A 14264-nucleotide genomic window follows, 5' to 3' on the forward strand; every position below is an offset into this window, starting at 1 on the left:
ACGTCACTAACATTCTGAAAGTTCTTAGTGTTTACTTTCTAGGCGTATCGGGGGCGTGGCCGAGGAAGGGGCGTGGTTTACAGCTGGAGCCCTGTTACTACCAGTGTTCAAGGTGTTTGTAGGATGTTGCTGTACGGTCCGCTGCAGACGTAAAGGGCCCGGCATTTGCCGCTGGCGACAAGTGGAGTGTAGAAGGCTGCAACTTTCCAGCAGAACTAGCGTGTGTGTCAGTAAGTGCGGCATGTAGAGCGCACACAGGTAGGGCTGCACATGTCCGATGTGTATGAATGTGTATGTACGTGTGTAGGGGTGTTTGCCTGGTAATGTTTTCGGTAATTGGAAGGGATGGTCATAGTACCCTAGTCTTATTGTCATTCAGACTTGCTATGTGAGTAGTTCAGCGCAATAGTAAACAGCAGCGTATATGTGTGGCAGTGATGTACTAACAGGTGCAAAGTTTGCTCCGGTGCCAGTTACCAATCAGTAGAATTTACTGTACTGCTGCTTAGAAGCAAATGTCTAATTAGTTGCTATGAGATACTAGACCTCTGATATAACTACCTAACAGTATGATTGTGGTGTTGATTGTATGATTGGTGAAGTTTTGTGTTGTTTCGGTTTTTTTCTTTTGGGTGGTCTCACTGATGGGGGGGGGCACAGAGAAGGAACAGCCTTGGGGCTAAGTTTACATTGCACCTGTAACTACATTTTCTCAATACTTCTAATTCCATACCTAACACAAGAATTTCTTAACTCTTTCTTAACAGTCTTGAGGATGGATTGCAGATGAGGTGGTGGAGATGAGATTCAGAGAGACAGCTAGTAATGTATTGGAGTGGTCTATCCTGGAGAGTATAAGGGCCTGAGTCATTGTTTAAGTAGTACGGGAACAGAGGAAAGGACATATTTTTGCAGTGATTCTTAGAAAGAGCAGCATTGTCTGGTAAGGGGTACAATGCAGGCTGGCATTGGCTGGTAAGGGGTACAATGCAGGCTGGCATTGGCTGGTAAGGGGTACAATGCAGGCTGGCATTGGCTGGTAAGGGGTACAATGCAGGCTGGCATTGGCTGGTAAGGGGTACAATGCAGGCTGAGAAAGTAACAGAAGGGTCTGAAGTAGCACCCAGACACCTGCTTGAATGTTGGGTGATGTTGACTGTAACGTTACATGGACAGAGGGGCCAGGTTTAGGTGGGAATTGAAGCAGTTTCCCCTTGGACAGGTTATGTTTCAGGTGGTGAGCAACCATCCCAGACGCTACAGAAGTAAGGCATTGCGTGACTTATGCCTGAATATGCAGGGCTGAGATCAGGGCAGAGGAGGAAGAGCTGTGTGTCATCTATGTAAAGGTGAAAGGAGAAACTGAAGGATGTCATGAGGTCACCAGGAGAGAAAATGCAAAGAGAGGCGAGAAAAGGCGCTTAGACAGATCCTTATGGCACACTTACCAAGAGATTTAATGGTTTGAGTGGGAGGATAACAACAATGCTAATGCAGAACCACTGATACCAAATATTTGTAGCTATTTTAAAAGGAGAGAACTGTCAACAGTATGAAATGCTGCAGAGAGGTCAAAGAGAACGAGTAGTATTAAATAGTGTCCTTGGTCCTTAGCAGCATGGATTTTATTGACAACCTTAATGTGGCCATGCACTTACCAATTATGATCTTACCTTCAACCAATGGTCACAGGAAAGATCGTTCCTTCCCTCCACTGACGTTCAGGTCTGAATCATCAGATATGGAGGTAGAAACAACAGGGATTCTACCTCCACCTGACGATTCAGCCCTAAACACAGAGTTTGTTTTGCGCCCAATCTAAATCTTTTGTCTTGCCTGATAGATGACACAACCGATATCGCTCGTCTCGTCAATCCGCCATACACTCACCAAATATTGTACGTTAATATTGGTGCATATATGGCCAGCTTTAGTTAGAGTTGTTGCAGTAGAGTGACCTGTGCAGAAACATCAGTGAGAGGGGTCAAGATGCAAACTGTTCCTGGCTCTTGAATTCGAACGAACCCGAATCCTGCTAAAAATGATTCTGATTCGGCTGAATCTTGAACCAAAGCTGAGATTCTCTGTATCCAAAATGAAGAGAGTATGTGGTTGGTGGGGAGGAAGGCGTCAAAGGATTCTTCATGAAACTTTGTGTTGATAGGCAGAAAGACATTTTATTTTATGAAAATGTCGCCCATATTTAAAAGGGATGAAAATTCAAGGAACTAAGTTAAGCTAAAAATGTATATTTATATTGCTCTGTACAGTTTTAGAGTCATTCCCTCTGTTGCTCCCAGGGTGCATCCCCCAGCCACTGCTCCAGCGCTGCTGATATGACAGTTCTTGCTGGCTGTGCCTTTTGTTCTGTATATATGTATGTATAGGATCCATTACCTGGAAATCTGTTATCCAGAAAGCTCAGAGTTACAGAAAGGCCATCTCCCACAGACTTCATTTTAATCAAATAATTCAGATTTTTAAAAATCATTTCCTTTTTCTATAAAATAATAAAGCAGTGCCTTGTACTTTGTCCCAACTAAGCTATGCTAAATCCTAATCGAAGGCAAAACAGTCCTATTGAGTTTATTTAATTTTTAACAATTTAAATGTAACGGTTTACTTAATGTATGGAGATCCAATTTATGGAAAAACCCCTTATCAGGTCCCGAGCATTCTGAAATAATAGGTCCCATATCTATATAAAGATACACATGCATATTGTATTCCTGGAAACGGTAATGTGCTGGATGCCGATACTCATTAGAGCAGCGCCCAGGTTTCCATAAACACACACACACACTCGCCTCTCTTGTTTATTTATGGTGACGTCTGATGTATAAAACCTTTAATCCACTTGTAACCAGCATGACAACTTTGCGGGAAACGTTAGCAGGCATTGAACCTTCTCACATTCCTACGGCACTTCCTTCTACGAAGTGTGGTGTTTAGTTTCGTTATACACTCTCTTCTGTCCTTGCAGTCTAGTGAGGTAGAACGGTAAGACTTACTGTACTCTCAGTAATTGCTTTACAGTTGTTGTTTTTTTATTTTAATTGCAGCACTTCTGTAATAGAGTTTATGTTAGATAAAATAAATAATGTCAATGTATGACACTTTCTATGGCAAATACAAACTCTTCATACACAGAGCAGCCAGCAGCAAGGAAAGGCACTATACAAAGCTAAATACAGGTTAAGAATCTATTATACAGAATGCTTGGCAACGGATAAGGGGACTTTCTGTAATTTGGATCACCCTACTTTGTCTGCTAAAAATAATTTAAACATAAACTCAATAGGATTGTTTTGTCATCAATATGGAATTCTGTCACTTTGTTACCATCTTTGTCACTTTGTTATCAGGTACAAGATTACAAGGTACTGTTTAATTAATACAGAAGAAAATAATTTTTAATAATTAGAATTATTTGTTTAAAAATGGTTGCTAAAAATACGCTTCATGTGGCATTAGCCTAATAGAAGTAAACGAGTCATTGCAAATGTAATTGATTAAGTTGTTCTTGATGTGATCAATTTGGATTGGATGTTTTTAATTGGTGGGTGTGGTTTGTGTTTCTAAAAATCAGTTTGCACTTGAAGCTCATTTACTGCCTATAATTAAGTGCCAAGTGGGCATGAAAGGCATGGAGTGTGGGGTTTGTATGTTTTAGATTATGGATTAATAAAGACTTTTCTATTTTGTACTAAATTTTTGAAGTATATAATGTATTCTTTGAGATGCAAGAAGATAGTATAGCCTGCAGAATGTACCCAGGGCCAGTGATTATTTCTATTCCTTTAAATCAGGGCTGTCCAACTGGAGGACTGTGGGCTGGATGTGGCCCAACCAAGGATATTTATGGCCCCCAGTCTACTCAAAGTTTCCCTAGAATTCACTGAACGACATTATCATTTCAATTTAATCTCTCTCCCAGTGCCCTCCAACATGCTTTATGAGAAATAATTGGCTTACTACATGTAAATGTTGGACAGCACTGCCTTAAATGATCCATACAAATAATCCGTACAAAAGTGTAAAGCACTAGCATTTGGAGAGCCGTATAAGCACATGTCTGTGTTGAGGAATAATGGGCACTTGCACACAATACTGATAGAAAACCACGCTCTAAGGGTAACTATACTCAAACTGTCAGAGTAACTTAAACTTGACAGCTTTAAGTATGGACAGTATAGTGCATGGTTATGGATGCAGAAAGGTATGTTCTATCTTTTGCTCTTGTTGGGAAGACCCAGAAGCTGCTGGGTTGCAGAAGTATAGGGTGCACGGAGGGGATCTTACTGATGCACAATATGTACATGACAAATAAGGTTTATATGTTTTGCTGAGCATCTACAGTAAAATGCTTTATTTATAGGTACATCTTTACAGTTAGTGGGTACATTGTGAAGGGTTAGTAATAACTGTTTCTGGGTGCTACTCAGCCCTTGGAGTGTCTGTGCAGCCATACAGGGTGCCATACTTTACAGTAAAATGTATATTTTTTTTGAAAAGCAGGCCCCTAAACATACACCATAAGTTAAGATATTGTAGTCAGCTTTGGCCTGTGAGCAGCAATAGATCAAGGCCGCAATGTACTTTCTATGTTACTTTTCATAATGTAAATAAGTTGTTACTGCAATATTTTGCACCAGCTATGATTTACCCTAAAGCCAGCTGTGCTCCTACAACCCTCTGCCACAGGGATATCACTGCAAGATCCAATTACAGGAAGAGCTGTAGGGAAGTTCAGCACCAATCCATAAGCTGGCCATAGACCAACTGGATATGTGTACCAGTTGAGGGGCCATTTCAGCAGGTCATCCTGCAGTGCTGCTGGACATGTTTGAAAATGTACTTGTCAATATTGTGCATCAGTATACACGTATGGGACCCGTTATCCAGAATGCTTGGGACCTGGGGTTTTCCGGATAAGGGGTCTTTCTGTAATTCGGATCTCCTACCTTAAAGGACATGTAAAGCCCGCATTTTACTACAACGTATATATGTTGGGCACATCACTCCCACCCAAATGGTATCATGTGGTAGTGCATATATCCCCTCTGTTTACCAGCAGCATCACATTTTCCATTCTAACCAATAGCAGCTTTCACCTGGTGGCCATATTCCCTCTGACACATTATCAGTTACCTTTAAATCTGCAAACAGCATTCCTGCACAAAAAAACCCTATTTAGTGTACATTTTATCAAGAAAGCAGGCTCACACAGACAGAACTTACTTTGATAAAAAGTTCTGCTTGGATTGAGCACTGTAACGGTTAAGCTGAGCTCAGGAGAGGGGGTAAGGAGAAAAAAATAGGAGCAGACAGCTAGAGCTGAGTTTCTATGGGAACCAGCAATGCCACGTCTTCACTGGCTGCTAGACGGGGGGGGGGGGGGGGGGGGGTGTTTAGTAATCTGAGCTAGGAAGAACTGAGCATGCCCAGGAGCCAACAGCCAAAGTAAATTCCTGAGGGAGGGGGCCGAGTGGGTTACCGGAGGAGAAGGAAATCTAAGTGATTAAGGGGATGTTGCAGCCTTACTATTAACCTTTGAACAACAGGGGTGTCAGGTATTTAAAGATTTCAAAGAGGCTGTTCACTGGTTACATTTTTGTGTGTGGGGTTTACATGTCCTTTAAGTCTACAAAAAAAATATTTAATTAAACCCAATAGGATTGTTTTGGCTCCAATAAGGATTAATTATATCTTAGATGGGATCACGTACAAGGTACGGGTATCGGACCTGTTATCCAGAAAGCTCCGAATTACGGAAAGTCTGTCTCCCATAGACTCCATTTTAATCAAATAATTCAGAATTTTAAATCTGATTTCCTTTTTCTATGTAGAAATAAAACAGTACCTTGTAATTGACTAAGAAATAAATAATCCTTATTGGATGCAAAACAATCCTATTGGGTTTAATTAATGTTTTATTGATTTGTTAGTAGATTTAAGGTATTGAAATCCAAATTACGGAAAGACCTCTTATCCAGAATACCCTTGGTCCTGAGCATTTTGGATAATGGGTCCTATACCTGTACAGTACAGAGAAAAATGAAACCATTTTTAAAAATGTGAATTATTTGATTAAAATGGAGTCTATGGGAGATGACCTTTCCATAGTAGAAAGCAGCCATACATGTGGACTATGGCCACTTATATAGTATTGGTTTCTTTGGATACTGGAGAGTGTCAGCTAGTATATGTTATCCATTAATCAACATAATTTACACTCATATCAAATCTTTTTTTTTTTTTAATCCAATAGCTTCAAATACTACACAAATATCCCAAATACAACAGGTTTTCCTAACTTATGCCATTATTTTTTTTCTCATTTCAGATTTATTTTCTCTTTAATTATGTTGAATTAGCTAACAATGAATATGCAATCCCACATATTCTAAGAAATTGTAATTTTGATTTTTCAGATACAATTGTTTCATGAAACAAAGCAACAAATACAATGTAGCAATGATGTTGGGAGTCTGCAACACTACTGGAATATGCAAATGGTAAATCAGTGGAGTACTCAAGCCTTAAATCTATGGAAAATGCAAACCTTGAATCAATGGAACACGCAAACCTTGAATAAAAGAAAGAAGTACACCTTTCACTGAATATGCCTCTAAAATGGATTTATAAATGGAGGGTGACTGTGCAAAAACTAACTATTTTGAAAAACTGAAATTGCATCTCCAATAGAAATGGATTCTGTCTTTTGATAATTATTGTTTTGTAAACTTTACAAGTAAACAAGCAATACCTTCAGAGGATGAAATTCTCAAAATGGAATTTTTTAATGACAATTTTTGGAATTTTTACACTAGTTTGTGACTACGGAGTTGACCTTTGGATTGCAGTGAAATATTTTCAGCAAGGACTTTATATTTTCAGTTTGTTAACAATTTTATTTATCGTCATTTCTAATGCTATAGTAAATGTTTTTAGTTATGCCTGGATTAAGGATGACTGTACTGAAGGAAACACCAGGAAACTGAGATGGGTTTGGGTTATCCATGTGTTAATGGCCGGGACCTTTCTACGGTAGGTTAAAGACACTCTTATGGCAAGGGAGTGATGTGTTTGTAAAATAAGTATACTATAGGAAAACTATACCCCGAACAATGTAGGTCTCTATAAAAATATATTGCATAAACCAGCTCATATGTACATGGCCGGCTAAAAAACCTTAGAACAAACTAGTTATTATTTACAGCTCTTACAGTAATAATTCCAAAATTGACTGTTACTATGTAGTTTAGTTGCAAGTAACTTATTGCTTTATGTTACTAGCATGATTTGGGCTTGCTGTCTATAAATTTGTACTTATTCCTAGGATTTCAAAACTGGGCTGTGCATAATGGTCATAAAGGGGTTAAGCAAAAGTAAAAAATAGTTAAAAAAACAAAAGAAACCTGTCAGACCACTTATTGCTTGGTTACAAAACATTACATTGGCAGTGAACAAAAAAATGTAATTTCTCACCCACTGTCTTCCAGTAGAGATGGTACAGGCACATTTAGAAGATTACTACATTAAACCTAGGAAAGACATAGGTCTGCTGTACTGTTTCTTAGCAATGTCCATATTTATATCCCATGGATAAAGCGGCTCCACAGTGACTACATTATATAGTAGCAATACTAGTAAACCCCTAGGGTACAAATTTAATCTTGCGCCACGGTGCCACATTACAATGAAGAACTATCCTCGGACATTGCTCTTTCTAGTCTTGTTAAACTTTACTTGTACAGGTATGAGGCCTGTTATCCAGAATGCTCGAGACCTGGAGTTTTCCCGATAAGGGGTCTTTCTGTAATTTGAATCTCCATGCCTTAAGTCTACTAAAAAATTATTTAAACAATAGTTAAACCCAATAGGATTGATTTGTCCCCCAATGGGGATTAATTATATCTTAGTTGGGGTCAAGTACAAGGTTCTGTTTTATTATTTACAGTGAAAAAGGAAATCATTTTTAAAAATTAGATTTATTTGCTTATAATGGAGTCTATGGGAGATGGCTTTTCCATAATTTGGAGCTTTCTGGATAATAAGGTTCCGGATATTGGATCCCATACCTGTACTTGTAACCTATAGAAATAATTAGTATGCCATTTCAATAATGTGTCATATTGAAAATAATAGGTGTAGTACCAACCACAGACATTCATTCCTTTTTAACCCTGTTAATTAGAAGGAGGAGAGCATAACACATTATTTCTAGTTGCACGTAGCAGCTGGTCCCTTACAGAAACATGCAAAGGCACTATACATCCTTTTATTGCTTATTTCAATTTCATGGCTCCTCTCTGTGGTGTGTTGATGTTACTGCAGCTTGGGAAAGTCTGGAGTTCTGCAAGGCTAATAAAGCACCAAAACTTTTATACTGGATGCCAGGGGGATCCTAGGTGCATCTCTAAATATGATTTACTGAAATTACCTTTTTTAAAGTGTGCATACAGTTTCACTGTCAGTCCTTCTAATCCATCAATTCTTTGTGCTTCGGCTTACTATTGTGGTGTGAAAATGTTTATTGATATTATGTAGGATGCCTTATTGAACTGACGAGTCATTTTATCTAGTGATGAGACTATTTTATTCTCAGATATAATGTGTCCATGGTTTGGATAGTACAATACAAAAAAACCCCAAAATTTAATATCCTTTACCCTGTAAGCACTATTGAGCAGGACCCTTTTTACCTCTTTTATTGATTATGAATTTTTGTATAGAATCTATATGTTCACTCTGTAGGGATGCACCAAATTCGATTCAGGGTTCCAAGATTCTTTTTTTTCTGCAGGGTTTGGGTTCAGCCGAATCCATGTGCCTGGTCAAACTGAATCTGAATCCTTAAAATCATGTGACTTCTTTTTTTTTTTTTTTTTTTTATAAAATTTGCAAATTTGGTTTGGTTTGGTATTTGGCTAAATCTTTCCCAAAGGATTCGGGTGCACCTAGTTCACTGTATACACCTTTCTATTGTACAGCGCTGTGGAATATGTTGGTGGTTTATAAACACATATTATTAATAATATAGTGAATAATGTTCCCTTAATACTAAAATATAAGGATATTATAAATTACCGAGGAGTGCCATAACCATATAAATCACCAGGCCATGGTTTTGCCTTATCCAGAAAACCCCAAGTCCTGAGTATTATGGATAATCGATCCAATACCTGTAATATAATATCCCTTTTTCATAAAATGCAGTGCTATGTGCCCCCACATTTTTCTTCTCTTTATTATTCAGTCTGATTTAATTAGCATTTTCCTATAGATGCAGGGGTAAACTGTCATTTCTGCTCTGAAACCTCTAAACACGTAATGATAGAAACAATTTGTATAATGATTTAGTAAGATGCCCATGGTAATGCATTGCATTTGTTCTCATTTAGGTACTGGCATGCTGTAAAGTGTGGCTATCGAGCAGCAATGTCGACCCATTCCGAAGGGGATTTCACAAAAACCAATAAGAAAGCAGTTGACGCTATGACAGATCTCAGTATGCTGAGATGCTTCAAGACATTCCTAGAGAGCACACCTCAGCTTATACTTCAGATTTACATCCTAATGGAGCATGGGCAGATAACTCTACTTCAATGTATGAACCACAGAAAATTTATATTTTAACACGGGTACTCACATTCACATATACCTGTCTCTAATGAAGGGAAACCTTGGACCACTTTGTCTGTTGCAGGTTAATTCTTAACCCCACGCCAGTCATTTGCTAGTAACACCCACTACCGCCTGTTCAGCTGAGCTCCTTCTGAGAAAACATGAGAGTCCCAGCAGTATCATGACTGCCTGACACAGCCTATAATTAAGGGCAGGACCGCCTGAAACATGTTAGGCACTTGTGATGTTGTTGGGACTCATATGTTTTTAATGTAATAGGGAAAATATACTGTTTTTAATGCATACAGTGTTGCTGCTGAAACTTTTCTCCTTCTCAAGTAATAGTTTAGTTTAAAGAATGTAGTTATATTACAGCCTTGTCCACAATGTGCATTACTTTAAGCAAATCTTGTTTTACTTGCCTCTTAAAAGATACGACTTGCACTTCAAAGTGTATGTGGCAACAATTACTCTAAAAAGCGTCTGTCGCACTCTGGCCCACAGTGTGTTACGCACCAACAATAGTCTCCCCAGTGCACAATTTAGACAGTAAGTGCTGCTGTTTGTGTCAGGTCATGTTACAACAGAGAGGGTACATTATTCCTTTTAATACACAAGTTTCACAAGTACCAATTATGATTGATGACAATGCTGAGTTGACTTCTAATATCCCCATATTTTTGGTATTCATGGTAGTCATTTTGTGGGATATAAGCCAAGGGTCACTGGGAGTGAGAAGGACTTTCTTGTACATCCAATAATTGTTGTCTTTTATTTCAGATGCAACCATCATCATCTCAGTGTTCAGCATCTCATGGTCCACAGTTGACTACCACATGTCTTTAAGAAGCTCTCTTGAAAATAAAAAAGAAATCAGTTTAGGACTTCCTGCTGTCACATATGTGCTGTACAAGCTACTCACACTAACATCATGGATATTAAGTCTTGTCTTTCTACTGGCCTGCAATGTGTATATCTTTGTGGCCCTTTTGGGTATTCTCTGGATCCTGGGTCTGTGCTGGGCTTGGAAACAGAACACGAAGTTTTGCACCAACATGCGAATGGAAATCTTATATAGGATTGTTGTTGCCGTGATTCTTGTTCTCACCTTCTTTAATGTTAAAGGACAAAGGACTAGAGTCCCAATGTCAGTTTATTATATCTTTCGAATTGTGGCAACCATAGGCATTCTTATTTTGTGCTTCCTCTTCAAAGAGTCCCTCACTCGTAAATTGTTCTTTGCTGTATTCAGCATTGCTTTGGTTCTTGCACTGGGGCTGGGCTTAATGTCTCTTATCCTTTATTATTGCCTTTTCCATCCAACCCTTCACTCCAAAGATCAGAATCAAGATGCAGCTGATGGCTGTGTAGATAGAAGTAAAAGTCATTATTTTCTTAGCCAATAATAATGTTGCATTTATTTATTTTGAAGAATTTGTATATATTTGTTTACAGGCATAGCTTGGCAATAATAGCTGTGTGAAATACCAACACTGACTGTATATAGTGTGTAACTGTTATTTTGCAAGGCTAGTGACATGTGGCTTATAAGGTGGGTGTGTGCAATGGACACCATTTGTTTAAAAAGAAAAAAACGTACATTCTAAATCCTATGCAGCACCCCTATTTGCCCTCTATTTTTACTGCTCTTTAGTAAGACCTTATGCATACACAATCCTGTGGGTTGCAGGACACAATGGGTCTCATTTATATATAAGGGTTGTGGGCAGGGTATATATAATATAAAGGCTGGTGCTATAGATAAGTGTTTTACCATCCCGGCTGCAGACTAACCAAGACATAAAACTTTAGGGAAGAAAGCCTTCGCACCTTTAGTCAGAGACCCCTTTGAAACAGCACTTTATATCAGTTGATCTGGACCAGTGGTCCCCAGCCAGTGGCTTGTGAGCACCATATTGCTCTCCAAACCCTTGGATGTTGCTCCCAGAGGCCTCAAAGCAGGTAGTTGTTTTTTATTTCCTGACTTGGAGCCACATTTTGTTTGCACAGGTGTACTGTCAAACAGAGCCTTATGTAGGATGCCAGTCCACATAGGGGCTACCAAATAGCCAATAATAGCATTTTTTGCTACCCCTGGAACTTTTTTTAATGCTTCTGTTGTTCCCCAACTTTTTTCATTTGAATATGGGTCACAGGTATTAATGGTTGGGTACCCCTTATCTAGACCTATGGACATTCTACGTTACATATTGCCAGGGTTTTTGGGGTTCAGGCCTCCCTTTGTGTTTTAAAGTTTTGTCAGAAAGCAGTGATGGTTTTATTTTGCAATAGTGCTAGTGACATCCAGGAGAGTAAAATGATCTTATGTGTCCTAAATCCCACCTTAAAGGCCATCCGGATTAGCTTCTCCTCCTTTTATAAGATTGCTTTTGGCTCTGTCAACATGAGCCAGTACAAAGTTGATAGCAGCCAAGTGCAACAAAATCTTAATGGACAGGTGTATAACATCTGTCATATAGTGGTATATGCTAGTGAGTCCAAAAATCATACAAAATGTAGCTTTTGTGCGTGTATGGCCAAGCTTTAGTGTTTCCACTTTATGCCCACTTAAGATCACAATTGTTTTCGTGACCACACTTGGACATCCAAAACCAACAGACCAGTGGTGAGCCATGGTGATCAAAAGTGTGTTGTCCCCACAAAGCTTTTCCATTCTGTGTTATTATTTCTTTTGTGTGGGAGTAAGTGCGGTTTGTGGTAGGATTTTGAACAGGGAATATACATTTTTTAAAAGAATTTTATACTTTAAGATTTCTTTGTTATGAATTTTTACATTAAATATTCAGTAAAACTATGCTTTTGTTATCATTCAAATTGTGTTCTACTTACTAATGTTTGGAAAAGGGATAACAAATTGTGCATAGCCCAAGCTCAGCTTCCTTAATTGCAGTATGTTATATAAATATAACACAGGCAAAAGATATCTGAAAAAATGGCCAGAGGATTCCGTGGTAAATAGTGGGAAGCACAAACTCTGTTCCAGAAATAAGTGCACATCGTGGTACACCCCCAAAGCAACTGATAAGGTGGCCATACACAGTAAGATTTTCTCGTTTGGCGACTACCAAACAAGCAAATCTTTTCCTCCCACCCCCGATATCACCCGTTGACAATATTGTGCTAATGTGGTTGCAATGCAATGAAGGGGATAGGAAAAGTCGGAGCAAGGACCACATCAATGAGCCAATGTGGTTCCCGGTACGCCGAAAAAAAAAGCCTGTGCGATCAATGTTTGACCAAATTTTGGCAGATATTGGTCGGGGAGGCCTGTCGGCCCCATAAACCAAAGGAGACAAGTCATATTCCCAGTGATGCTGTAAGGGTGAGTTACAGGTATCCATGCATGCTTACAATTTGGGCCTACTGCCATTTGGTTTAGCCCACACATGAATTGTACATTGCCCCAGATGCCCAAAAACTGATGCCATTTGGACAAATTGAGTAAATTTTACTTTTGTCAAAAGTTGCACACAGTTTATCAAAATAGAGTGCTTATTTATGTTAATGAATTGTGTACAAGCTGCATCTCGTGCTAATTCTTGCTAATTGGTGACTGAATTTTGCACCGTGCACAGTATACTATATTAGTAATTAAGGCCATGTGAGTCAAAATGCAAATTATAAGAATTATATGGAATATGCCCCAAATAAGTCTCAGACTATAATAATCTCTGAGTGTGCTTGCACTGATATTTAACAAATTATTTCATTTCCAACATAGGGCGTACACCTAATTGCTGTGCCTAACTACAGAGCTGGTTCTTTTACACAAAAGTAGGAGTGTCATTTGCCAACCACCTTCCAAAAAGCATCCACACCAAAAGCAGCCAGCACTGCACAAACAAATTGGGGTATACACTGTATAGGTGGGTGCAGAGAGGTATATTGTCCAGTAATTATCATTAGCCTCCAGTCATTTCCTTTGCAAAAAATGCATGTTTAGCCCTCTGCTTTGCGAAATATCATTAAGGCATTTACCTTATACACTTTGAGGAACATGAATTCAGGGCCAGACTGGCAATCTATAGATTCTGCCAAATACCAGAGGGGCTGCTATAAGCTGCCATAGTCACTATTTAGTGGGCTGCTGGGGCGCTGTTTGGGCCTCTCTGTACTTGCATGAACTAAAAAGTTGTATGATTCATAGTGGGTATTTGTTGGGGGGCTGAAATCTAAGTTGGTTGAAACTGAATGCCCTTTATTTAAACTTGCTATTTGGGCACAGGCCATTCTAATTAAAGAGCAAAGGAGATGATCTGGGTTTTTCCCAGGTGCTTTCCTAGTGTAAGAGTACATTTTAACTTGATGAAAGCAAGATGATCCTGTTACACTAAGTGATACACGCAGATCCTAACATGGGGGAAAGATGGCCAATGCTAATAATCCCATAGTCATAAATATTTCACATAAAAGAATATTTGCTACACATAAGTGCATAACATGACAGGCAGCTTAGAATGGAGGGCAGAGAGCCTGTTTTTATATGCAGCACATAGGTTTACCCTGGCATGTCCCTCCTTGCATGTACAGTAACGGAGAGTAAATGAGCCGTAGAGACTATTTCCCTGGAGCTATGGATTTTTAAAAGGCAAACATGGAGCGTTCAGGGAGAT

The 14264-nt window shown here is 39.0% G+C and overlaps 1 protein-coding gene across 2 annotated transcripts; it reads left to right on the top strand.

Moving 5' to 3' along the window:
• The first annotated feature begins 44 nt into the window (after nt 1–44).
• On the top strand, nt 45–12459 carry xkr9 (X-linked Kx blood group related 9). Of its 2 annotated transcripts, XM_012964814.3 has the most exons (4): nt 45–258; nt 6435–7050; nt 9408–9613; nt 10411–12459. In XM_012964814.3, exons 2-4 carry the CDS (start codon nt 6779–6781, stop codon nt 11034–11036), a joined length of 1104 nt encoding a protein of 367 aa, XP_012820268.2. In that variant the 5' UTR covers nt 45–258; nt 6435–6778; the 3' UTR covers nt 11037–12459.
• Nucleotides 12460–14264: the final 1805 nt, after the last annotated feature.

The sequence above is a fragment of the Xenopus tropicalis genome, chromosome 6 (genome assembly GCF_000004195.4).
Source record: "Xenopus tropicalis strain Nigerian chromosome 6, UCB_Xtro_10.0, whole genome shotgun sequence".
Taxonomy (NCBI): Eukaryota; Metazoa; Chordata; class Amphibia; order Anura; family Pipidae; genus Xenopus; species Xenopus tropicalis.

What these genes read in the sequence shown, in the direction of transcription:
- xkr9 (XM_012964814.3), top strand. Translation starts at nt 6,779, where the DNA reads ATGAAATTCTCAAAATGGAATTTTTTAATGACAATTTTTGGAATTTTT. An exon ending in ATGGCCGGGACCTTTCTACG is followed by an intron (nt 7,051 to 9,407) that starts GTAGGTTAAAGA and finishes GTTCTCATTTAG; the next exon opens with GTACTGGCATGCTGTAAAGT. An exon ending in GCAGATAACTCTACTTCAAT is followed by an intron (nt 9,614 to 10,410) that starts GTATGAACCACA and finishes CTTTTATTTCAG; the next exon opens with ATGCAACCATCATCATCTCA.